Here is a 26,422-nt window from a genome sequence, read left to right as displayed (position 1 = left end):
ACTGCTGCTTTATTAGTAAAGGCCTAATGCAATGATACAGATCTGCCAGAACTACTTCTACAGAATTCTGACACGATCAGTTTGTTTTTCTTTTTTTTTTTGCTGTTGTCAGAAAGGTGTTAATTCTATTTTTGATTTGGCGAAGTTGTTTTTTTGCTTAACACATTAACACTGAACAAGCTGATGTAGGTTTTTCCAACTGATACCATAGTTTGCATCTCTGTTACCTTGTCAGAGGTCAAGCTCTGTGAAAATCTTGTGAACATAGTAACTGAAGAAAAATGTCACATAGGCTTTTCAAATTGATACCATTGAGGAGCTTGTAGGTGGCTTAGGGGTAGCAATGGCGACCACCAGTCTTTTTAACATACCAATGGTGCTAATCTGAGGTGGCTGAAGTGCAGATACCTCTGTTAAAAAGTGCTCTAGTAAAAGTTAAAGTACTGATTTGACTTCTTTACTCAAGTAGAAGTGAAAAGTACAGGCTCTGAAATGTATTCAAAGTAAAGTAGCTCTTTGGAGGACTTTTCTATACCAGCTATTTTTGTGCAAAGCTAACTGAGTTATAGTAATATAATAAAATGACAGTAGTACATTGCAATGCAGTCTTTATTATATAATTTCTGATCTAAAATTTATTTCTAATGAATGTATTCAACTTGAATCAAGTATGCAGAACATGAACATAGAAAAAGGAGAAGTTTATTTTGTGTTGCCTGCAGTGTAGAGGGTGACTTTTCCTCTAAACAAGAAAATGTGTACAGTCAGGGGTTAAAGTGGATTCTGCACATGGGGAAACCCCAAAATCCACTGTAGAGGTTTAGTGTGGGGAAAAGAATGAGAACTCACAATAATTTATTCTGTGAGCTCCAGCAGATTTTCTTAGTGTACCGGCTGTGATCAGCTGACCTGCTGGTCTTTGTGGACATACGCAACTGAATTCAACAGGATGTTACATGTTACACATACATAAAGCATGTACAAGGATAGATAACACTAAATACTTAAAATGTCCCAGGGAAGAGGAGTATTCTTCAGTCCAAATGTTTTCCTCCTCCTGAGATCAGCAACAATATTTTTAAACACATGCAGTGTCACTGGTAGTTATCTTTTGATCAAATAGCTACTTTACCTCTTGTTTTCCAGATGTGAATGTTAATAATGCACACGACTACCTAGAATGGATGTCTTTTACCGTCTCGCATTATTTCCTTAAAGAGACGTGCCACACAAATTTGTCAACATTACAACCCACAGCCGATTCTCTGTCTTATTTCTGTTGTTCTCTGTCTGATTACAGATCCAGCTGATGTTGGAGCATTTCATCCTCCCAATGAATCACTGGACATTTTTGTGCTAACATAATAGGTTCATTGTACCACAGCTCTCACAGGAAGTCTGACTGAAGTCTGACTGAGATAAGCCATGTCTCCGTAATTCTCTGATATATTGTATCATTTATGTTTCCTGACAGTCTGAGGGAGTCTAAATCTTTTGTGTTTATATTATATTAACCCCATTCTTATTTTCATTAATGTTATTATACATTTGTTGGTGGCTGACCGTACCCAGTTTCAATTTAAACGTTTCTATTCTTTGACAGATCTGCCGCCTAATTCGCTGTCCAGAAAATCGTCTCTTTAAAAAAACAAAAAACAAAAAAACAAACAAAAAAGTTATCGCTGATTTGCAATAACTCCTCCGGGCCGTTAGGGGGAGTAGAGGCAGTATGAGCTGTGCGCAGCCGGATGTTGACAGGCTCTCTGCTGTGTTTGAGCTGTAACTGTTACCGCTATCACGTTTCTCGTAGTCTTCACATCTAGAACTTTCCTGTCACTCCAGAAACAGTGCACATCCACAGAAGCAGATGGCAACCGAACGGTTTGTTCATCTAAATCTATCAATGAACTGTTCTTATAGCAGCAGACATTTCTTTTCTTTCAGTTATTTAACGCTAACTTGCTTTTTTGTTGCTTTTAGCAGCTTCCCCGATAGCTTCATTGACGAAGATCCACAGAAAGCTCTGCAGGTAAAACACTAGCCTCAGTTAGCCACAAACAAGTTTGTGCGATGCACGGTGGCTCTTGCAGGATGTCCATTTAACGTTAATTTCAGTGGACTTACTCTAGAAAGGAAATTGAGTAATACCCGTGGTGTTTGTGTTTCTGATATTACCAACGAGCTAGCGAAGTTAGCCAACATGTTTGCTAGCCCTATTTAGTTATGAATAAAAGTAATCCCAGAATCGCTTCGTTATCATATCAAACGGTCACCTGTTTCTTTAATACCATTAAGAATTAAATATGTCTCATGCGTGAGGAGGTATTACTACATAACATTAGCTCGAAATAGTCTGCTTGCTGGATACTAGCCCTGTCATCCTGACATGAAGTTGGTGTCAACTGTGAACAGACTAAACCAGTGAAGTTTATTTCTGCTGTTTTAAAAGCCTCTGGTGAATCTGCGGTTATTTATGTGACTAACCGGGGCAGTATTATGAAAATTATTACAGTTTGGTTTGCAGGAATAACACAGATTCAAATAGATTTACGGAGAACTGCTTGTTCTATAACGATATCCGACTGCGAAAGTGAAAGTTGCAGATGCATAACAGCGCTACTTTCGATTTAAGCATTTTTCTAGAAGTTTCTTTCCTGCCACAATTCTTGAAGCTGAAAACACGATTTTAAGCCCTTTATACAATAATAGCAACCTCGTTATTATTTTCAGGAGCTTAACGAGGCCTTACAAGGAGACTCAGAGAACGCTGAGTGGTTTTGTCAGCGTGCCTATGCCCACATACTGCTCAAGAACTACAGCTGTAAGTCTGCACAGCACATGTGGAAACAGACCACACTAATAGCATTTTTGATGCATTATGAAGTGCATGAACATTATGTGAGCATTACAAATACCTGTTGTTTAGCTTTTGAGGTTTTACATTGCATGTGACTCAGCCTGGATATATGCACTGCATAAAGAAACATAGTAATTTTTTTATTTTTGTTTTGTGTCCACAGGTGCTGCTGATGACGCCAAGAAAGCACAACAGCTAAAACCCAGCCTCTCCCTTGCTTTCATGCGCACAGGGTATGGACTGTGAAATGCACGCCTTTACATAGCAGTTTTCTAGCCTGACTGACCACCCATAGGTCAAATTTTCTAAAAGGGGCAAAATGGCAAGTGAGGACAATCCCCAAATAGTGCTCGCAGGTGTGGTTAGTTTTATAAGCAATGTACAAATATACTTTACACTACAAGAAAAGCTTAAAAAACACTGTGGGCCTTCCTCACATCCATGGCCTATTCAGAATAACCAACCTAACCCACAGGGGTCCACCCTGGCATGCAGATGTTTAGCTCAGTTTAGACTGCACTTCATTCACCGTTTGATATGTTCATCTCACCACTTAAAAAAAAAAAAGGTAAATTAACAAAAATAATAATTAAAACATATAGTTTAATTGATTAAAAAATTATCCCTTCTGACACAAATGCACAGCCAGCTTTATTGACAAGATGGGATGAAACATGCTGTGTATGGCTCATGTTTCTGATGTTATCTGACGGTTGTCACAAAACGTCTTTCAGCTCAGTGATTTCAATTCTGAAGGCCTTTTGTTCAGTGCTCCCCCCACACCCCAAACCTGACCTCTAACTTAAAGGAAAATTTTGAAAACCTGTCCTCGTCCATCAAACAAACTTCAGTTAAAGCTTTGTTTTGACACACAAATCACCAAGGTCGTACTGTCATGCTTTTTCACATTCTTCATGTCAAGCGGGCCTCGGAGGAGTCATCCTGGCCTTCGTCTCATCACGTTTGAACTATTGTAATCCACTCTACTCGGGTCTCAGACAAAATTCAGTCACCCGCCTTCATCTCATTCAAAACAAATTCACAGAGACAAAACAAAGTGATTTAAAGTTGAGCTGATTTGAAGCTTTTATTAAAGTTGTATTTGTTGTTACTTTAAAACCATGCATGGGCTCATCCTACCCGCACTGTAGATTTAGTTGGTTGGTATTAATTGAGCGACTGGCTGCGTTTGTCGGGTCAGACAATTCTAATGGTTCCCACAATACCCTCATTACATAGGTGTTTGAGTGTTTTCTGTTACCATACCATTTTCATAGTAAATCTATTTTTACTGCCCCTTTATTATTTCTTTTTGTTGTGTTTATTCACCTGTTATTCACACAGCATGTTCAGATTTTATGCCTTGTTTTAATTTGTTGCCTCTTTGTTTTTATATATTTATCATGTTTTGTAAAGCAATTTGTAACTATATTTTTTCTTTATTGTTCTTATTACGTGGTCACAATATAAGTTTGGTGTGGTTGCATTATGTAAAACTTAACGTTTTACGCCTTGCAATGTAAGAATTGTCGGAAACTTTTAAAGTTATACTAGTAAAAAGTCTGATTTCTGCGCTTCCTCAGAAGTTAATCCACAAAAACTACCACAACATTTTGCTTTAACACGGTAAATCATACAGATGTTGTTTGTCAGATAAAGCTGCGTTTATTTTTCCAAGATTGTCTGATCTAAGTTCATGTGGCATGTTTTTCTCGCCCAACTGCAGAATAGCCGAATATCACCTGAACAACTATGAGTCAGCGCATGCAGCCTTCACTCAGGGACACCAACTGGACGGTGAGTGCAGCTCATTTTGGCCTCAAGTGCAGGTTCCTTAATTCCACTGTGTACCAACTACTGTTCGCAGCAGTGTCCTGTCCACTTTGCTCTCCTCATTGTTTTCTTGGCTAAATTTTGGGCCTTATCTTTAGGGCTTTTTTTTTACGACTTACACAGTGACGACCACCTTAGCCAAAGGCATTATGTTTTTGGACATCTTACATCCATGCGTCACATTCTGGAGAACAAACCTCTTTTTTTTTTTTTTTCTTTTTTTCTTTTTTTTTTTTTTTCTGTCCTCGTATTTGGCACAGATGTTCACTTGGTCTTATGGATGAACTGCATAGGTTTTGTTCATCTGAGGTCAAGGTTACTGTAATCTTACCATAACAGCAGAATTATTTTGCGGTTTGTGACAGACAGTTATGAGAGATTTTGACTATATCGCTCTATCGCAATAGCGTATGTTGATGATGTCATCAAACTGCGCCTGTTTTGGTCGAAAGCATCGCAGCGGCTAAAACATTATCATCTGCAAATTATGGCGGGCGACAGTCATAGCAAAAAGGTGAAGCACTTTTGAAATATGGGGAAAGCCAAAAACTGCGCTTCCTCCACTTCCGTAACATTGATTCATTAATGTTGAATTCTCTGGCAGCTGCTCTATTCCCATGTTGTTGCAGTATATTAATAACTAACCTCGTATTGTGGATGAATGATCTCAGTTGTTCTCCTGACTGAAGTTTGGCCCGTGTATAGCATCCTGCTATGCGATTGCATTTGTCCCTGACCACCAGAATACCTCACGTTAACTTTTATCAAGTAGAAAAAAAGTTGGCGTTCATCCTCTAGCTTCACTGTGCTAATGTTATGCTAACATAGCTGTGTTGCTAGCAATCACGTAGCACGACATTCAGGTAGTCCAACTTCAGTAACCCTGCAAACGCCACTGCTGTTTAGTTTTCTGTCTTCATTTATGTTGGAAGTGGTAGCAGAGCTGTACGTTTTCATTTTTTCAGAAATCACTCAATCAGAACATGGTATGAAATGTTTAGGTGTAAACTAGCGAGCTAACTTCCTGTTAACTTCTAACTCCGTTAAATTTAATAAATTCTGTTTTCATGGATGCATGGATGTAAAACTTAACTGTTACACCCGATAAAGCAGCAACGCTGATGATTTAATTAAAGATGAAAGAATTTAGACCGTTTTTAACTCTTAGTGTTCGTTTGACTTTGGGACCTGAAGTGGACGGAGTTTTGGACCCAGATTACTCCGCGAAGCTTTTCATTACGGCAGCCGTAATGCTCTGACAATCCATCAAGCAGTGCGGCTTACCAAAGTTGTACTAAAACATTTTTTAACACATTTCTGCACGCAGAAATCGGTTCGAGGTCAGTAAGCACAACCAGAATTCATACATAAGGCACACTCTTGATTTTTGAGAAAATTAAAGGATTTTTAGTGTGGAAAATTGTGGAAAGTTATACAGAAGAAAAGAATATATCGTGATATATATCGTTACCGCACATGCTTCAAATTATATCGCGATATGAATTTTAGGCCATATCGCCCAGCCCTAAGATAAAATAACAAAGTGATGACATTCTGTATTCAAATGGTCAAGTCTGAGTAGACTTGGATGTAGACTGTAATTCACTGATGTGGTCAAACTCCCCGTTCTCCATTCAGTTCTTACATTAGAACAGCCTGTGTGTTCTTCACATGTGTGTAGTTGGTGCTTGGGTAGTTCAACATATTTGCAGATGCATTGCTCCAAATCTTTGCATGTCGTTACCACATGGAGAGCAGTGGAATAGTTGGAAACCATTAGCATTAACAGGCATTGCAGTGGTATCACCTGTGCTTGCCCAACGCAGTAAATCAAATGAAAACCCACCATGAGAACTGTATTAGTGCTACGTATTAGTACTGTGAATGGCGTCTGATGGTTGTCCTTAACACACAGTACTGGGCTTTTTTTTTCTTCTTCTTTTTTTCTTTTTTCAGTCTCAGGGGCTTCTAGACCAATACACCATCTTAAAGAGGTGTACATACAGGAGGTGACTACACAGACCACAGACAGTCAGTGTCAGTGACATTCAGTAACTTAAAGCCATGGCTGGTGAAATAACTGCTGGCAACGTGAGGTGGCTTGTCCTGTGTTAAACTATTCTCAACTTTAAGGCAACAGACTGAATAACAAAGGATACCGTTGATGGACATATGACAGATTAGTAATATATTTAGGGGTTACCTTGACGACCAGTACCTGGAATGACTGCTAGTGACCAAACGTCAGCTACAAGGCATACTTCGCAGGCCAAACATTTCCTGTTTGGATCCTCCTTTAGAAGTCTTAAAGCAAGTGTACTTCACTGTCACGTTGTGGCCTTCTCAGGTTTGTCTTTTTTAAATCTAAATCTAACATGTCCTCAGAGTTGTGGTGTAATTTTTTTCCAAATTCCAGTATTGCAATAATCCCACTAACACTGTTCCAAAAGAGTGCTTGAACATTTTGGGAATTGGATCGGCTGCACATTATTTTACTAGTATTTTCCCAGTACTTGGTGACAAATGTATAACAGGACTATATATTTAGCTGTCTCTCATTTTATGAATGAACTCGATGCCTTCAGTTGGACTTCATATGAAAAAAAAATTAAATTATGCTAAACTCAGTCGCCAGTCGGCCACTGTTGATTTAGCTGGTCACCCCACGCAAGTAAAGTCTTTACATGGGAAGGAATGTTCCAGAAAAATTAAACTTCTCCAGCATACAGTCAGTTAACTATAGCTGGCCTGCATAGTGTGAATAAAGTGATACTAAAGCATTAATGTTAGTTAGGCTTCAGTAGTGTTTGATAAGCACGTTGTACACAAATATTTCCTTGCAGTACAAGCTGTCATTGTGCTTCTCACAGGTGAAATTATGGAGCATTGACTGATTAGGGCTTTAGTGGCAGTTTGGCAAGTTGCCCGAGTGTCTTCAAGGAGCAGTTAGTGAATTTGTTTTTAGAAGTAAATCAGTGGGAGATGAAGAGACTTAAAATAATGCACAGTTAAAAACAAACAAAAAACAAACAAACATTGCTGTGATGCAAGAACTTTATTTTCCAACTACCTTCTTCGGGCATGTACAGTGTTTTTGGACATCTGCTTACCAAGTCAGATTATGAGTGATTTCCTGATTTAGATGAAATGCCTTGAAACGAATACCTTCAACCTTGACTGGCCTTTACTTCAAGGGGACATGAAATGCTACGCACATAAAGGCTAATTTAACTCACGGAGCCCTGCTCTCAAAAACTGACATAGATGTAACTCTGTCTGTGAAGCTGGATTTAAGAAATAAGTGCTTAAAGTTTTGAGAACACGTGTAGCGCCATCTTCAGTCAGTACGAAACGTTACGTCACGTGGTTGGTTTGGTGCGGCTAATAGACTTAGTTAGTTTATGTTAACTAACAGGTGACGGAATTGATGGCTCAGAGGAAAATAAGGACACTAACAATTAGGGCTGGGCTATATCATACCGTTCACGGTAATACCGGTGTAATTTTGGGCAACGATAGGAAAATGAAATATCGCGATAGAATATGGGTAAAACGCACATGCGCAGTGCCTTTGTTTACATACGCACATGGCGGCGACGCAGAATGTGAAGAGCAAAAGCGGATCGTTAAATGAAACGGATGAACCAGAATTGGTTTGTAAAAATGCTGCAACTTCAGTGGTGTGGAACTGGTTTAGCTTTCGTCCGTCAGATACACAACAAAGCACTATTTCTGGTAGCGCATGCTAGCGGGCTGTCGTTATTACTGTGTTTTTTGGAAAATACAGCACACTTAAAATCAATCCTTTGATTTTTCTGAAAATCGACAGTGCCCCTTATAATCCCGTGTGCCTTATGTATGAATTCTGGTTGTGTTTACTGACCTCGAAACGATTTTATGTGGTACACGGCGCTCGAAAATCTGTCAAATGTTTTAGTACGACTTTGCTAAGCTACGAAGCCGCACCGCTTGATGGATTATCGGAGCATTACGGCTGTCGTAGGCAGGAGCCTCGCGGAGTGATACGTACTGTGCTTCAACATAATATTACCATATTGTGTGTGTATAACCTCTTTTTAAGTTTTGTGGATATTGTACATGGTTATGCTGAGGATATGTCGGCCAATTTCCACTGGAAATGTCTTTTGGTTAAACTGTCAGCAAGGAATTTGCACTGTTACATTTTTTATATAACTTTAATGCACATAAAAAACAGCTGCTTGTTTAAGTGAAAATACATTGATGGGTTTTTTTTTCACTAATAAAGTTGAGGAGTTGTAAAGTATTTTGTCTAGTGTCAATTATATCGTCAGTTATATCGTTATCGCAAATTTTCCAATGTATATCGTGATAAATATTTTTGGTCATATCGCCCTGCTCTACTAACAACAAAAATCATTTTAAGGGATTACATACAGCACATACAGCACCAAGGGCGGATAGCACAAAAGTGATCGGGAAAGTCCACCTGTTAGCTGTAATGTTCAGTTTTGTAAAGCACTTTATGAATGAGGACTGTGATATAAATTAGCCTTTGTATGTGTTGTGTTTCATGTCCTCTTTAAAGCACTTGAGACTTGAGTAACAAGCTACTGATGCAGTTATGTGTTTTTGTAATGACTTTTTGTGTTGCAGTGTTTACTTAGTGTTAAACATGTAAGAGTGTTTATTCTTTTTTTGCAGATTCTGACAAAACCTTTGAGGTCTGGATCAAGCGGTGTGAGGAGATGATGGAAAGTAAGTAGCTCTCTCTGTACTGTGCAAAAGTCTTGATCTAGCCATAGTTTGCAATAGCTCATCAGGCTTTCTGAAAGTCTTTCAAAGTTTCTCTTTGGACATTGGCTACTTTTTCACTCATTTTCAGTCCACTCCTTGTACCTAACAATTTTCAGAAGAATCAGGTTTTATTCTTTCAAGCTAACACTTGACCAGTGAATCTTTTACACATGCAAAATGCATCTAAATCAAGGGATGAAGCAGTGACATATCTACACATAACAGACAACTAGGCAAAGAGCAATTTTAACCCCACAGCCAAAAAAGGCTGATGGGGTTTGTCGTCACCCCGGTGGGCGGGTGGCATGAGCACCCAAGATTGTGAACACGATAACTCGAGAACGAGGCAATATAGGATTTTCAAATTGATATTATAGGTGCATCTTCTAAGAGGCTGAGGGGTAGCACTGGTCACTGCAAGTATTTTTAATTGTCTGTAGGCACTTTGCCATTAGGACTCTGTAACAAAAACACATTTTATTTCCATTTCTTTAGTTGAATCTTCAGAAAATGCCAATGATAACACAGTCTGACATTTTCACACTAACAAGGTGAATCCTGAAGAGCTGTTGTCAGAAAACTTGTCATCGTGTGCACAGTGTGTTTTGTGTGTTTGACCAAAAACAGATAAGATAAAAAGTATCAAAATGTGCTGTTCCGAAGAAATAGGAAAAGACCTGACACAGGACCTGAGAGATGTGGAAATCGGTGCTCTGGTGGACTGATTAGAATTTTTGATTCAAATCATTGTCAGTATGTACAGCAGTCAGTGCTGCGGAACTGCAGTCATGTTGAATATCTGGAAATCTGCTTAATATTCATAGAATTATGAACACAGAAAATTACTATTTGATGTCGAGCCCCCATGCAGTAACATCTGGAAAGCATTTGATTGACAACAGCTTCATTGTATAGCATGACACACTGTCAATGCAGTAAAAGCATGGCTGGATAGAAAAACACACAGTGGAACACTGTCAGTCATGGATTGGCCTCCCCAGAGCCCAAACCTCAACATTACTGACTTACAGAAATGACAAAAAAAACGAGTCCAGGCTGTGCTGAAGAATAAAGCTGCCTTTTTCAGTGAAGGTTTCCACGTTTCAGTGAATAACTGGACCTATTTGTAGCAAAATATAAAGAAATTATAGGGGGCTCGAGACTTTTGCTCAACACTGTAGTTTTATGGAACTTTGACCAGTAATAATGCATCTGAAGTTGTGGGGGGGGGGGATCTGTGTTGTAACACCCTAAATGTAAGTAAACAAAACTGCCTGGGGTACTTTTAGTTCAAACAAGCTTCAGACTTGCAAACTTTAACTTGTGCAGTATATCATATTTACTGCCTGCCATCAAACGCGCAGCTAAATGGCACAGTCAGGGAGCAGATCAGCCCATCTGATCAAACAAATGAGCACGCACATGTCCATGGATCTACAGTATGTGCTCACAGTGGTGGAGGCTGAGCTGCTTAGTCCAATAAAAGATGCATGCCATGTCTGCGTGGTGTGTTTCTGTTTGCTGCTGATGCCTGGGCCCTCTGGATCATCTCAAGTAAACAAGAGCATGAGTTTTGACAAACACGCTTCACACCCGCGTGCATACGTACTCCCAGGAGCGCGTGATTCATCAGAGTTAACGTTACTGATGTTTGAAAGCCCCCGATGAGACCCAGCCTCTTTGATAAGCCGGCTTGCAGACAGCATACACACACACTCTTACTGCTCACACCGGGAACAGCCTCTTTTTTTTCTTCTTTTTTTTCCTGGTGACTGTGTTTACTGCGAGCAAACACACACACACAGCACCTGGTTATTCCATCACATGTGGCACCCCGCATGCATCAGAACACACAGTCGCACACAAGCAGCCCCCCCCTCCTTGTCACTTCAAGCTCGACCTCATTAAGACAACATTAACACGCCTCCTATCATCTCATCTATCTATGTAATGAAGTCTGTGAATAATGTATGACAGCATGCTGGTAAACGGTGTTTGGGCTCGCTCGGGCTCACAGGGCTTTTAATGGGCGTGGCTGGACCAGTAAACAAACTGGTGGAGAGGCTCAGAGAGTGTATGTGTGTGTCTGTTTATGTTGTGTTGTGCCTATTGTCCGTTATTCACCTATAGATACATTTAAAATTGGCGCTGGAACCTCTGCTCTTATACAGTAATCTAATAGTCATGTTTTAACAGAGATCAGTGAAGCCAGTTATGGGTGTATTAAATGTTTCGAGCTGAAAGCCCACCTTTTTCCTTTTTTTCACCTACAGATAAGACACAAAACAACAACGTCAACACGGTGAGTTTCTCTTTGAGGCCACCTGGGGGCATTGTTGCTCTCAGCATCAAGCGCGGCTTTGTCCACGCTTTGGCTTCAAACAAGGAAGCCATACTAAGCTTCTTTTGTTGTTGTTATGGCTTTTTTTTCACCCCCCCTCCTCATTCCTGTGCTTTTCTGTCTCATCCATTTGCTTTCCCACCACGTCCTCCTCTCTAATTGTCATCTCGTCTCGTGGGCTGAATGACCCAGCAGACACCAGCGGCTCCACCTGTGAAGTAAGTGCACAAATGTAAATACGCCCTATCTGGTATTGCTGTTTATTTATTATACAGAGTTAATATTCAACCGAGCCTCAGTGCTTCAAAGCAGCCCCTTTCTTTATAAAAATGTAAATCCCATGTACACAGAAAATATATGTTAATGAAGATGGCTGCTTTTTAAAATTATTATTATGCATGAAATCTCCATTTTTGTCGCAATAAGTGGATTAAGGGGTCAAATTCAAATAAGTCTTCCTCTGCTGTTAATTCTTGTGTTTTTAATCGTTTGTCTTTCAGGCACGACTGGTACCAAACAGAATCGCAAGTCATTGTCACAGTGATGGTGAAAAATGTACCCAAGGATGGCGTGCATGTCAGCTTCATGGAAAAGGAGGTATAAACACACACTTGAATGCTGTGTTGAGTCTCTGTTTGCTCTGTGTGTGGAGCAGAGATGGGTTAGCTCTTGGGTGTTTCCTCAGGGGGGCCCATTAGATGGGTCTCACACACACACACACACACACACACACACACACACACACACACACACACACACACACACACACACACACACTCCCCATGGACCCAACTATGCCTCCAGTGGTGCCTTGTTAACATTGCCCCCAAAGTACAGATCTAAGAACAATTTACCCTCCCCAGCTTCTCCAACCTCCTAATTGTCTATAGATGGAAGGCATAACTGATCTAGGATCAGCTGCAGAACCCTCTAGGGACAACCTCCCTTTCTTACTCTTTCTTACTCTTTTCTTTTCTGCCTTTTGCCTTCTTTCCCTCTCTCCGAGGGGTAACTGTGGGGCACCCCAGGGAACAGCTTTGTCTTTCCTAATAGAATAACAAACTGAATTTACCCCATTTCAAAAGAAATTGTTCACTCGCTTCGAATCACACAGTCACTTGTTAAGCTCCTACCGTGGTGCAAACTACAGATAAGTTCATATATTTTTTACTAGGTCAGTATATACAAAAGAAATTAAAGATGAAAGGCGGCAGTTCCATTTATTTTCCCTGGTGACTGCGTTTGCAGAAGCTGTATACCTACAGACAGTGCAGGAATTCAACTTGAAATGAATATTAAGGCTTTGGTAGTTTTGTGGAATTGCCCAAAAGCAACTTGAGCTAACTTTCGAAGCTTTTATCCCCAGTGAACTATTTTTTTTTCTTTTTTCCTCATTCATTATGGGTCCAAAATCAGAAAAGTCCACTTTTAGTGAAGCGTTAGGTTGCAGATTAGAGTTGAATACACTGCTGGGGCAGTGTGCTGTTGATTCGAAAGGAATGAAGTACAAGACTGCATGAGTGTCACATTTGCCAAGTGATGAGCATGTTAGAAGTGTGAGGGTTTGGGCCGTAGCTGAAGCCCTGTCCCTCTAAAACAACAAGCCGCCCACCTACCCTGCTCGAGTGAGTGACAGGCCGTTAGGAGCTGTCTGATGCCCCCCCGTCACTGGTCACTGTGTGGCTGAGGGGGACAGGTTGAGGATACTACTGGCCGTCACACCAGCCACATCAGATGATCATTCTCATGGACACTCTGACACCTTCGACCCCACCCCCTCCCTCCTTATCTCTTTTTTTCTAAGGATCGCTGTGCCGTAAAATCTGTATACTCATGCAACAATTCCAACTTGCAGATGGTTCCATATTTATTTATTATTTATACTTCGTGGACATGGTCCTACCTTTAAAACCATGTCATATGTGTATATTTCACAAATTGTTTACTACCAAAGCTAATGCCAGTATATAAGGGGAAATAACTTATATCTATTGTGTGTGATGCCTTCAGATGTCTGCCACAATACAGCTGCCATCAGGGGATAACTACAACCTCAACCTCCACCTCCTGCACCCTGTTGTCCCCCAACAGAGCAGCTTCAAGATCCTCACCACTAAGGTATCACTTTAACTTTAGCTATCGGAGTTAATGTGCTGTAAAAAAAATCTTTAACTGTTTCCCCCTTGGACGCGTACTTAGTTTGGAAAATACAAACAGATTTACCCCCTGAGTGGTTTCTATCACATTTCAAGCCTGACTTCAGAACATAATGATTGCGTGTGATCAGAATTTGGTGAGGGTGATCTCTAACTAGGGCTACCCTTGGGAAAACCCAACGGTCAACAAACCATGTCTTTGTTGAAATTTAATGAGGTGGCAAAACCCGTCATTAAGGGTTCGAGAACAGTCGTCAAGGGTCAAATATCATCTTTGTGGGGGAAACGCTTAAAATTCCCACCATTGTTTTTAACAGTAGCAGCTGTGCATAGTTACATCGAGCATGATTTTAGTGTTTTGACAGGTTTAAAAGACTTTTTAAATGTTCTTTTTTTTAATCAAGACCGATTCATGAAGCAGAACCAGACCACACGTATCAGACCTGCAGTTGTGTTAAGGGTCCATTGTTCTGTAAAATGTACTTTGAAAATATTGAGACGTGTGTATTCTGCTTGCTTTTTGTCCAGTCTGGGGTCACAGTGACCCCGGCTGACCAACACTCAAACAGCTGAGATAATAAATGGCCTCATACGGGGTGATGATGTGCTTGCCAGAATACAGTTTATCATTGCCAGGTCATTTCTGGAATCTTTTTGAAGTTTTAAAAAGGTGTATTCAAGCCACGGAGAATTCAGGAAATACTTTGAGATGCTTTCTGTACACAGCAGACTCGGCTTTGGCAGAAAATAAGTCTGTGTGCCACTTTACAAATTTTTTTTAGTAGCAAAAACACAAACAAACGAGGAAGAAACAACATTTTTAGCTCATAGAAACACTTCCGCTGAGTTTTTGAAAGTCAACGAAAAGTCATTGAATTTTACTCGGAATCATTGGGAGCACTGTGTTTATCCCTGCCACGCCAATAGTTCCTCTCAACAGTAAAGCAGCAGACTATCAAACATGTCGGGGGACGCGTTTTATGCCGCTGTAAAGGGAATAGGATGTAGTAATGCTGCACGCTGTAGAAATGTTGTTACTGCTCTGAAGTGCAGATGCATCGGATGGCGTGTTGGTTTCTGTGGATTCAGACTTTTCTTTATTAAAAAGAAAAGATAATGAAGCGGGTGTCAGATGGCAGTAAAAAGGCAACGTGGAAAAGTGTGCTAATGCGAGTTTAAGCAGCTTAGTGAAATTGTGACCGATCATTACTTTGGTTACCACTCTGAGATCAACATCTTAATCTCTCCAGTGATTTAAAGCAGTATAAAGTAGACTGTTGCTACCTATAATTCCTTAATGCTGGTAAAGCTCACTGCAGCTGGAGCAGAAATGAGAAAATCCACTCTGGCTGTATACAGTGCGGCTCCTGCAGTTCATCTGTGCAGCTAACAGGAGATTCACACATATGCACAAATCCTCACTCCTACACACACACGGCTGTACGCGCGGAGTTCTTCAACCCTTTTTAAGGTGATTATGAACCTAATGAGTAGGAAGGGCACTTTTTACTATAGACTAATTAGTGTATATTATAGAAGATGTGGGTTAATGAGTGTGCTGGCTGAGTGTGTGCTGATTCAGGGTTTAGACCCCTGTCAGGCTTTAGCCTGCAGATCAAAAGACAGCCTTCTGTGTGACTTGTTTTGATTGGTTGGTTGTGTTTTTTTTTCTTCATCATTAACGAGGGGATTTGGGTTTTTTTTTTTTTTTTTTTTTTTTTTTTAGGGCATTGATCATTCCGGTCTTGTCAATACAGAACTCCATCAAGCTTTGCTCTTTTCTCTTGACTCTTGTTTAAGAAGCATCTGTAGAGGCTGCCTTTTTCAAGTTATTTGGTTTAAAGAAATCAGCTCCTCAGAATGTAATTTATACTAAAGAAATTATAGAACTATACAAGTTTCTGGGCCGAATATTGAACCTCAACAGTTTGAGTGTGTTTTTTTTTACCCAGCCAATTAGAGTTGAGTTTCTCATTTTTTGATCAGTTTTCCTGACTTTTAGATTTAACGTGTGAGTCTTACATATTTGAAAAGTGGGTAAATACTTGATATTGAAATGACTCTCATCGTTTACTTACCAAAGTTAGACTCGACATGGAGAAAAAGTTTATCGCTTATAGTTGATAAAATTATAATCTTCCGAAGTATTCCATCTGCAGGTAGCTGACCTTTATGGGAAATGAAAAAGAGATGAACAAAATGTACCGAAGCCACCTACAGAAGCAGAGAGCGATGGAATGAAAATGGTATTTATGCAGATGATTAGAATACTAAAGATGAGTCTACTCATCGGCGTTATATAAATGTCTTATCAGCAGACAGAACAGCACTGATGAAGCGTGTTGTGATTTATTTTTTTTTTTTCTTCCCCCAAATACAATTATCATTAAGTTTGCATTCAGGCTTGATGAACACACTCCACAACAACCCCGCCTCTTGTTTGTTTGATGCAAATTACTGGGCTTTGCTCAGGTCTTGGTCTTGCCTCTGTGCTATGTTTAGCTACGTCAGCTAACTTTGAGGATTTTGAACGCAAACATGTCTGTTGCAAATTGCATGACCTGAACAAAGTGAACGCTAAGAGACGTGTAAACCTGCGTTAAGATGTCTTTCATTTAACAGCCTTTTCTTAAATGGAGTTTGCGTACTTAAAAAGCCTGCTTTTTAAGACCTTCTCTAATGAAAATCAAGTCTGTGACCTTGGTGATGCGTCTATACTTTTAGTGAGTCATTTATGGGTGTGCTAGACTCACTTTCCTGCTCTCACATACACTCGTGCAGTGAAGCCCACAACAGAAAGGTAAAATGAAATATTAATCAAGTTGATGAAAACACATCGACAATAAACAAGATGAAAAATAAATAAGAAGAAAATAACACACATTTTTTTGTCCTGTTCAAAGAGAAAAGGAAAAACAAAGAAACTGTTTGCATTGCAGGCGCGAAATACATCCACACTGTCAAACCCTGTGCTGTTAGCTTCCTCGATGCTGTGTTAGCTCGGCTGCTTAAAAACCGGCGCAATGAACACATCAGCTTGTTCTTAGAATATCTGATATTGCTTTCTGGTCCAGCATCGGACAGATAGCCGATCCAAGTATAGGATTGGAACGTTTGTGATCTATGTACACCCAAGAAGGTAAAAGTCTGACTTTACCTGGTAAAAAGGTGTCACCCGTTGAGATGAACCTACCTCACTCCCATGATGTATAATCCAGTTCTCTGTGAACAGGACTAAGCTGCAAAGCAATTCTGGTATAAGTGGCACAACTACAGTGATAAATTTTCCATTTTAGAGGCCCAGCAAAAGAAAAACGAAAAATAAAACCCAGCAAACAAACTCAAACAAAATTACTGGAAAAGGAGCAACTCAGAATTAGATCGGTAATGTTATAAGTAATGTTCGGAAAGTGTGAAATGTTCAAGAGACGCTCTGACCCAGGCGTCTGACCAGCGTCAGTTTGTCTCAAACTCTGTCAAATCCTCACCCATTTTTCCTGCTTCTAACACATCAACTCTGACTATTAAATGTTCACTTGCTCCCTAATATAGCCCATCACTAACAGGTGCCACGATGAAGAGATAATCTGTGTTATTCACTTGAGCTGTCAGTGGTCATAATGTTATGCCTGATCAGCGTATACCCAGAGTGCTGTGAGCATCCAGGTATCTCGTGGAGGAGGCTTGGAGACGTTCTCCAGCATATACAGAGGCGACGTCTTCTAATGTGTTCAAGTGAATCTTTTAAACAGATCAACTTGATGCACACATCTCATTTCTTCAGCCCCCAGTTGATTGATCGAATTAAGCCTGTTTTTGTCTGTTAGATCAATACTTATATATAAATATATATATCTCACTAGCAAAAACGAATCAAAAAAAGGGTTGTCTCACAAGATATAGTATTATATAAACATCTCAAAAATCTTTAAGCAAGCTGAGCCAGAGCGCACCTGAAAGCAATGAGGGGAGTTATGTTTACTTTGCAGCAAGTCCACAGGGGGAATGAAAGGGCAGTAGACGACGGTGGGTGCTGGAATTACATACTGTATGGTGTCAAAGACGCAAAAAGCATAGAAATGGAGCACCGCATAACCTGTATGTCTCTCTATATATATGTGACGTCTGTATTGTGAGCATTATATCCACTGGCTCCACTGTGTCGAATAGAAGCTGACCTGCACAGAAACTGCCCCCTTTCAAAAAAAAAAGCCACATTTCCTCTTACTTGCTTTCTCACTTTTCCATGGCAACAGCAGACACTGCATACCAGAGGTGCACGTGGGTTGCAGCTTAAACAAGGGCTCAGTCTTAGAGACACCGCAGCTGAAGATGGTCTTAGACTCCCTCTCCACCCACTGTTACTGTCTTTTTTTTTATTTTTAGGCCTTTTTTCCCTTTATCCTCATTTACCTCCTTTTTCTTTTGCTAATTTCTTTATGGCTCTCTCACAGACAAACACACCTTCTGTCGTTCTCTCCGTGTGTGTGTGTGTGTGTGTGTGTGTGTGTGTGTGTGTGTGTGTGTGTGTGTGTGTGTGTGTGTGGATAGAAACACAAACACCGCCCTTCAGGATAACAAGAGAGGGTGTTCTCAAACCTTCCTCCTGTCCCACAAAGACCCAACTGTTCCCTGGTCCAGTAGGCTCCTCGGGCACACACGGCCCCCTTCCCCATGCACACATCACTCCAACAGTATAAGCCCTCATTGGCGATTCAAACGTTTAAAATGGCATACGAACTCCTAACTCTTTATAAACTGGATGTGTGCGAGCCCATGCGCATGACAGCGTGAGAAACCCCCTGAAATACTGAGCAGCTTTCTCGATGCATGTCTCATTTAAATATTTTGGAGCCGTTTCGTCTTTTGAAGCCAGGAAGCCACTGGGGGGATAAAAACATTCAAATGAACAACGGCATCAGCAAATCAAGTTTCTCCAGAATGGCATGCATCCCTAATGAGCGTTTAAAAAAAAGAAGAAAAAAAACCTGCATTTCCCTCAGAGCTGTTGACTCACAACCAATGTTGGTCGGTCTGTCTGTGTCTGTAACAGGCTGCCCTGCACTCTGTGCTCCACAGTGTTTACGCTTCATCTCCCCGCTGTCTTTAAAGACAACTTAGCAGGGGGAAGCTAAGCTGGGTGCACACACACACACACACACACACACACACACACACACACACACACTCTCACTCACTCTGGTACAATGACAGAGGCTGAACAGTAATCTTTCAACACACTTGTGCCATTTAAAGGAACTATTTGAAGTGTGCACGTGTGCGCGCGTGTCATCTCTAGCACATTATCGTCAGTGCGACCTCGTCCTGTCCTCCATCATGGCAAACATTCCAACCGCAGGGGTCACCGCGACAACGGGGAGCCAATTACACACCAGTGTGTTTGATCAGAACAGACGGCTGACGCGCACACGTGGGCGTGCACGCAAACACGCCGAGCGGTATCGGAATGAGCGCTCGCTCCTTCATTCAGCTCGAAACTCATCTCTTTTGGGCGAACGGCTAAAGTGGCGTCTCCCCTCTTTAATTTGCACGCCTGTCAACGTCGAAGAACGTTTATGTGTATTTCATTTGTGTCCTTTTTAGCCGAGCTTGTTTCAAAATCCGCAGGCATCTGGGGAAAAAGAGGGAGAAGATGCCGGCCCCCTAGCAGGAAGGGGGGGGAGCGACGATGGCTACAAACACATGTGACAAGCGACATGGGACCTCAGTGCCCCTCTGTAAATAGCATGTGTGCGTCTGTGTCGCACAGGATTGTATAGTCCAGCCTCTGGGGTCCTGTGGGTGGTGGCCCCTGATTGTGGCTCTGCTGTCACATCCCTTTACAAGCCTGTCATACACACAGAAACACACACAGAGAAACACACACACTGCGCCTGGCCTGCCATGTCCCTTAAAAGCTAGGAAACGCAGATGTGGCAGCAGATTAATGTTGTATGTCCTAGGAGCACACACGGAAACAAACACAGTGTCAATTCGATGCACATCGCTACAAAAATATTATGTCTGGTAATTCCAAGTTAATACATTTAATTCTCTCAGCCTTTGATCCTTTGCTTTCACTGTTTTTTAGGAAAACTTAGAACTTTATAGGTTTCTAATTTAATGACAGATAGAATTTGATTACTGTATTTTTGACACCACTCCTTCATTGGATTGCACAAAAAACATCACATGATTTAAAAAAAAAAAAAGATGAAGACGTCTCTAAATAGACTGCAAGTTGTTTTGAGTCACTAGTGCTGCTACAAAAGCGGTGTCAGGCTGAACACCAGTTATTGGTGATTTGAACTAACGGTCTGATGTGCGCACGAGTCTTCAAAGCATCACGAGACCACTAACGGAGCTCAAAAGGCATCTACGCCCCAGACTGCAGGTAGATCTGTCAAAAACAAGTGTTTAATATGCCGTGGGGAGCTTTTGCAAAACCTAACTGATCGGCAAGCTTCAATAAATAACCGTAGAAACGTCTCCGGGATCATTTAAAAATTCTTTACGTTGCATTTTGGCCATCTGTTTGTGTTTTTGAGGAAATTATGTATGACTGGTAGATCTTAAATTACTGCATTTCCAGTGAACTGGAGCTGATGTCTCAGTGCGCATGTGTGTGTGCAGCCTTTTGCAGACGAAAAGCTGTAGCACTCAGCATGCTTTAGTTTTGCAGTGTGGAGGGAAAGTTCGCGGTTCTCCACCCGAGAATGATCTAGAATGCAAACACAAGCTAATTTGATGAGGACATCATCCAGCTTTTACAGTGCGTGAAGTTTCCGCTCTGTGTTGGAAGTGAGGCTCGCAAAATTGAAGTTTTTAAACAAAAATGCACACTGGATAACTGTAGCTATGCTTTCTAAAAGCAAACCTTTTTGGATGCACAGAAAATTGATGACAGTCCCTTTATTTGTTAAAGCTGAAAGTCTGTGATTGGTGTACAGAAGCAAAAATGCAAAAACTGCGTGTTGGCTCAAACATGTGTGGAGCCACGTTGAAAGTCCTTTTCTGTGGAGGTCTTGCTTATTTAAGCAATGCAATGACAAAATACATTTTACACGTATTATTAAGGCAGCAGACAATTCAAAATATGACACAGTTTCTCGTTTTTGATCTTTTAAGATGTTTTCTGTGTGTGGTTTTTAATTAAACTTGGGCTTTTAAATAATTACCAAATGCCTTCATTCTGTCTTTATTTTCTATTTCACACAGCATCACAGCGGCTGTGAGTTTTGAGAGAATCAGATATCTCCCAGCACAGCTCTTCATGTTCCTACTGATAAATTGATTAAGAGTTACATGCCAACCCGAGGATTAAGCTGCTCCACAGATGGTTGCGTAACATGCGCGAGATGAGGGGCGAGACACAATAAGCAATTTGCATATTCCGAAAACAATACACGTTTTCAGGCTGCCTCACTTCACTTGGAAGATGTTCAAACTGTTGCAATTCTTTGCAGTGACAAAAAGTGAAGAAAGCAACAAAACAGAATCGGCGCTTGAATTGTGCGTCAATATTAAATTGACATTTTTTTCCAAAAGAAATTGTGGGATGCGAGCCTCTTTTTAATTCTTAGAAACTTTCTGACAGGCACTTCTTTTGAAGCATGCCAGCTTTTGTGTGTGTGCGAGTACCTGGGGGTGAGTAGACGGTGTACTAGAAATTAAGAATTCTCCCTTTTCGCACAATCTGGCTGGTCTGCTTAAAACGGCAATGAATTATTCCAGCAGTAACCTGTATTCTCAGGGGACACCTTGTGTTTTGGGGTTTGTTTGTTTTTTAAGCTGTTCAGCCCTTTGCAGCTGAGCCCAAAAGTTAATTTCGGACACTGCACAGATGCCTCGCCGTGTGCACGAGGCCCTTTGTGGAGCAGAAAGCGCTGACACACACCAAAGCGATCTATCAGTGTAAAGCCACTCGCACTAGCTCATCACCTCGGCGGAGAAGCTAGCAGCAGTCATACTGTCTCATTTCCCTCAATCTGCTCCCCTCGCTCACACCTCAGTCCGTGTCAGTCAGCCTCCCTGCCTCCCCGTCCCTAACCTCCTTTCTTGGCACCCTCATAAATGAATAATCACATCGCCTAGCAGAGCAGAAATGTTCCTTAATTGCGCCGACATCACCAGCTCTGTCTTTCACATGCACACATATCAAACACACGCACCATTAATGGGTGAAAGTGGACTCTGTGTGTGTGTGGAAGGTTTGTGGGAGGCGGGGGGACGCATGGAGCTGCTGCTCGCGTGTCTTGCTGCTATGTGCCCTGTCAGTGTGGCTCAGTGTTAAAAGCATGTGTCCATGTCCTCTCTCCCCTCATTGTTTTCTTCCTCTACCATGTTCTCCCGGTGTAATGATTCGGATCAGATGCTGCTGTGTGGAATTAGGATCTCCCGCCCTCCTCCCCCTCACGCTCCGTCTCTCACACTGGCCCCTCTGGCTGACAGGCATCTCGTTAGTGCAGTATGTCTGTCAGTGAGGTTTGAGATTGAGCTGTGCCCCCGCATATCCCTGATGTGTCTCTCTCTCCCGCTCACACACACACACACAAAGTTGACGGCGGCTCTGAACAAGCCGGTCTCTCCGGCCTCAATAATGATCTGATGTCCCGAACTTTTAAGCTGCCACTTTAGTGGAAGAGTTATTTTCGTGCTACGCACCAAAGACAACATTTTTTTTCCTTTCTTTTTGCTTCTTTTTAAGAATCGTTAACTCCCTTTTTCTCCTCTCGTGTCTTCCTCCTCTTCTCCTCCGTCAGGTGGAGATCAAGATGAAGAAGACGGAAGCCGTCAGATGGGAGAAGCTGGAGGGAGAAGGACACGAGTCCAGTGTCAAACACTTCAATCCAAGTCAGTCCGCAGCTTCGACATTTGCCCTCTTCCACCCCACCTCCCACCACCACCACCACCACCAGACTGTTCTCCTGTCTCTCTCCTTTTCTCCCTTCTTATTTCTCCCTCTCTCTGCAAAGATCAATATAAGCTCCTGTGTTTGTCTGTTCTGCACTAAAATGAGAGTGGGCAGTCGAGCCCTGCTAGAGTCTTTCATTAGTCTGACGGCGAAAGTAGGCAGTGAGAGGGAAAGGTATGACAGCGGAATATGACTCAGTATTTTAACCCACACATTCCTATTACTGACAGGATTAATTACTTATGTAAGTGTGTGTTTGAAGGGGGAGTAAAAGTTAAGTGGGGAGCCAAACTATGTTGTTTTTTTCCCTCCAGCTCATTCTCTAGGACATCTTGTTTATTTGCGCTTGCTTTTAAATTGGACTGCGGTTTCATTTAAACATCATATTTGACATTTAATTTTTATGGCACGGCATCTCAGTTTGTCCACACTTGGCCTGAATCTGTCTGCTGTGCATTTTGCTGCTGTATTTATGTAAATCTGCATCTGGATTACATTTCCTGCTCTCCCTCCCATCCCGCCATCTCTTGTTGGGATTATGGTGGGTGTATTGCATCCAGAAAAATATAGAAATCAAATCACAATGGGATTCTTCGCCATCTAAGTCGGACGATTCGGTGGCAAGGAGAGTGAAATTGGTTACGAGCTGACAGTTGAGTCTGTGCGCTGTGATTGGATGATCAAAATCAGCGTATTTAATTAAAAACGTTAATGAACATTTGAAGTGTTTTCACAAAAGCAGTGAGCTCTTTTTATTTTGGGCTCTGATGGAATTTAAAGATTTCTTTCTTCATCAGACCAGTACCCCACATCGTCCCACTACACCTGCAAGTGGGACAAGTTGGTGGTGGAGATAAACGAGGAGGAGAAAAATGAGCAGGTGGAGGGAGACGCGGCACTCAACAAGCTCTTCCAGCAGATCTACTCGGATGGTTCAGACGAGGTCAAACGAGCCATGAACAAATCCTTTGTGAGTATTATGTTTAACTTGCGTTACGCATGTTTCACACTGAAAACAGTCGTACACGTGCTCGTTCGCAAAAACGATCTCTTCTCAGTTCTAAAAGGAAAGGTTTAATTTTCCTTCCTCACCGCCTCCATCGTAGAATCTGTGTATTGGTGTCTGCCTAGATGGCCACCTTTTATTTGAAGTGGACTCTGAGACGCATAACAGAGGTCAATAAGTTTAATCTTTGTAACCTGAGCAGCCCACGTCTGGCCCTTCCTGTTTCATTTTTAAATCAGTTACACTTTTAACCTAAATCGATCCAATCTGTTAGCTGCTGCCACAGGACATCATATTTACAGGCTTTTGCAGTCTAATGTGTTACGTTTGCACACATTAATACAGGTAAAAACCTGTTTTAATGTGTGCTGTTATTTGCATAATTTAATGATAATTTATTATTTTGAATCAGAATTGAAGTCATGAAGAGAACAGAAAAACATTTATTTCTTTTTTTTTTTTATTTTGCACTTTTCTTTCTTTTAATTAAAAAAAGTTATTTTAAACACTTTCCACTGACCGACAACAACACAGAGCTCTGGTCTCTGGAAGCAGTTGAAGGAAATTAAGAGTTTATGCTAGCTGACAGCTCTGGGACGGCTTAACAAACCCAGACTAGATGTAAAGTTGGCCAATTAGCAAATAACATATCACGTCTTTTGAAGAAGAAAAAAATTCGGTTGAATATTTCAATGTTGTTGCTGTAGATCCTCAACCGATCATTTGGCATTACTGGGGTATTGTTTCTGTTTTTAAAGAAAGCCAGTGATCTACCACATTGGTTCCCCCAGTCCGTGTATAGACTCACTCAGCTCTGTTAGGTTTTGGAAAGACAATGGCCCAAAATTGTAATTGGCAGGTCAGATGTTTGGCCCCAAAAAAAAGCAAAATCATTAATTGGAACTGACCAAGACAATTATAAATTTGACTTTTGGCCCCTCAAATAAACTTTTGTTGTTGACTGTTAGTTTTCTAGCATGCCTAATTGACAGCAACCCACAGACTTACACAAACATCTAATTGCAGCAACAATTATCAGAATAAGTTCCAGATTAAAAAAAAAATGCTCTCATTTTCTTTAGTTAAAGCTTTAGCGGTGCTATGAAAATGCAAAGCTCCATCAGTAATTATTTACACAATTCTCATTATATTGAGTAAACACACACACACACACACACACACACTGGGTTGATTGATGCAGCAGGAACAGATTGTCTCGTTAATGAGCGTGTATTAAAGTGTAATGAAGGAAGTGTGTATGATTGCAGCCAAATGTTGATGGATGAAGGCGCGGATGGGCATTCATTAACGATATGATCTCATGATGCTGGAGAAAAAAGTATTTACTGTCATTTCCAGCATACAGCCTGAAGCCAGCCGTGCTTCGGTGTGATCAGTTGTCATTTCTGCATTTAGCTTAAACATCTTAAACACGAGTTCTTGTTACAAAACATCAGGACAATGAAAAGTTAAACGGTTACCAGTCACCTTGTACTGCTGCGGTGGACTTACCTGAGGCTCACTAGCAGAGAGAAAGTGTTGCATAACTGCTACTGAAAACCTGTGACTTCTTCTCTTTGTGCAGATGGAGTCAGCTGGTACGGTCCTGACCACCAACTGGGGAGATGTAGCCAACAGGAAAGTGGAAGTGAAACCGCCCGATGATGCAGAGTATAAGAAGTTCTGAGCATCCCCTACTTCTCCATCACTCCCCCTCCCCCACCTCAGTTCATCATCTTTCTTGACATCTGTCCACCTGAGCTACAGCGGGATTCGTCGTCGCCACCCTGCAGCCTGCATGGCTGGCCACTGCTTCGCCTCTTCTTCGTGTTTGTCACTAAGTGCAGGGAGCCAAGCATTCCCACCATCACCCAAGCAAACTACATATGGCCTCTTCTCTGCAATATATGTTCGGTTAATTAAGATGATCTGTTGAAAGGATTGATCAACATTACCTGATTTCTTTTAAAGGCCAATGAACTCAAAAGGGAACTGAGATCGGGCTTAAAATTTACGCGCTTCACTTCAACTTCCCGCCGCCCCTCCTAATCACTCACAGCCTTTATATTTGGGAGCCTTCTATGACTTTGCAATATTAGTACTTGTATAAAAAAGTTGCTAAAACATATGTGAACACTACCTTTAAACCAACTGATTGTGTTTCACAGATCATGCTTTTTTGTTTTCCTCCTCTTTTTTGCACTCTAAAAACAGCAGTCCTCTGCAAAACAACTTATCTGGAAAGTGTGCGACATGTCTGGCTCGCCACCGGTCTCTCTCTCTCTCTCTGTGGGATTCAAGCTTCGGTGTAAATAAAAGATTTGGCTCACAAACTTTGCCCCGTGTTTTATGGTTTCTTGTCTCCCGGAAACCGTTTTCGAGCAGCTCGGAAAAGTCTCGCTCAAACACAAAAACGGCAATACATTACAACAGGGATCCGTGCTCTGTGATTATGTGCTGGGAGCGATGAAATGTGGTATTACTGATATGAGCTCAGGCAGTTGAGATACGGTTGACAGCTTGAGGATATGGTTTATGT

At 41.3% G+C, this 26,422-nt stretch overlaps 1 protein-coding gene across 3 annotated transcripts; it reads left to right on the top strand.

The window, feature by feature from the left end:
* The first annotated feature begins 1,749 nt into the window (after positions 1–1,749).
* sugt1 (SGT1 homolog, MIS12 kinetochore complex assembly cochaperone) lies at positions 1,750–26,220 on the top strand. Of its 3 annotated transcripts, none has more exons than XM_084912399.1 (13): positions 1,750–1,881; positions 1,984–2,029; positions 2,731–2,821; positions 3,021–3,090; positions 4,584–4,654; positions 9,374–9,427; positions 11,740–11,768; positions 12,000–12,025; positions 12,308–12,404; positions 13,818–13,925; positions 22,726–22,816; positions 23,675–23,847; positions 25,469–26,220. In XM_084912399.1, the coding sequence occupies exons 1-13, from the start codon at positions 1,868–1,870 to the stop codon at positions 25,568–25,570; spliced, it is 972 nt and encodes a 323-aa protein (XP_084768525.1). In that variant the 5' UTR covers positions 1,750–1,867; the 3' UTR covers positions 25,571–26,220. The 3 variants fall into 3 exon arrangements, with proteins under 3 accessions (XP_084768525.1, XP_084768523.1, XP_084768524.1); XM_084912397.1 differs by having other exon boundaries at positions 1,751–1,881; positions 1,981–2,029; XM_084912398.1 differs by having other exon boundaries at positions 1,752–1,881; positions 1,981–2,029; positions 12,003–12,025.
* Positions 26,221–26,422: the final 202 nt, after the last annotated feature.

This window comes from Perissodus microlepis, chromosome 18 (assembly GCF_051167445.1).
Source record: "Perissodus microlepis isolate ML-2025 ecotype Zambia chromosome 18, ASM5116744v1, whole genome shotgun sequence".
In the NCBI taxonomy this organism is placed as follows: Eukaryota; Metazoa; Chordata; class Actinopteri; order Cichliformes; family Cichlidae; genus Perissodus; species Perissodus microlepis.
The sequence above is the reverse complement of the archived record's forward strand: the minus strand, read 5'-3'. Positions and strand labels throughout refer to the sequence as shown.

Excerpts from the sequence above, each read along its gene's own strand:
- sugt1 (XM_084912397.1), top strand. Across the intron at positions 2,030-2,730 it reads ATCCACAGAAAGCTCTGCAG|GAGCTTAACGAGGCCTTACA; the intron begins GTAAAACACTAG and ends TATTATTTTCAG. Across the intron at positions 22,817-23,674 it reads TGTCAAACACTTCAATCCAA|ACCAGTACCCCACATCGTCC; the intron begins GTCAGTCCGCAG and ends TTTCTTCATCAG.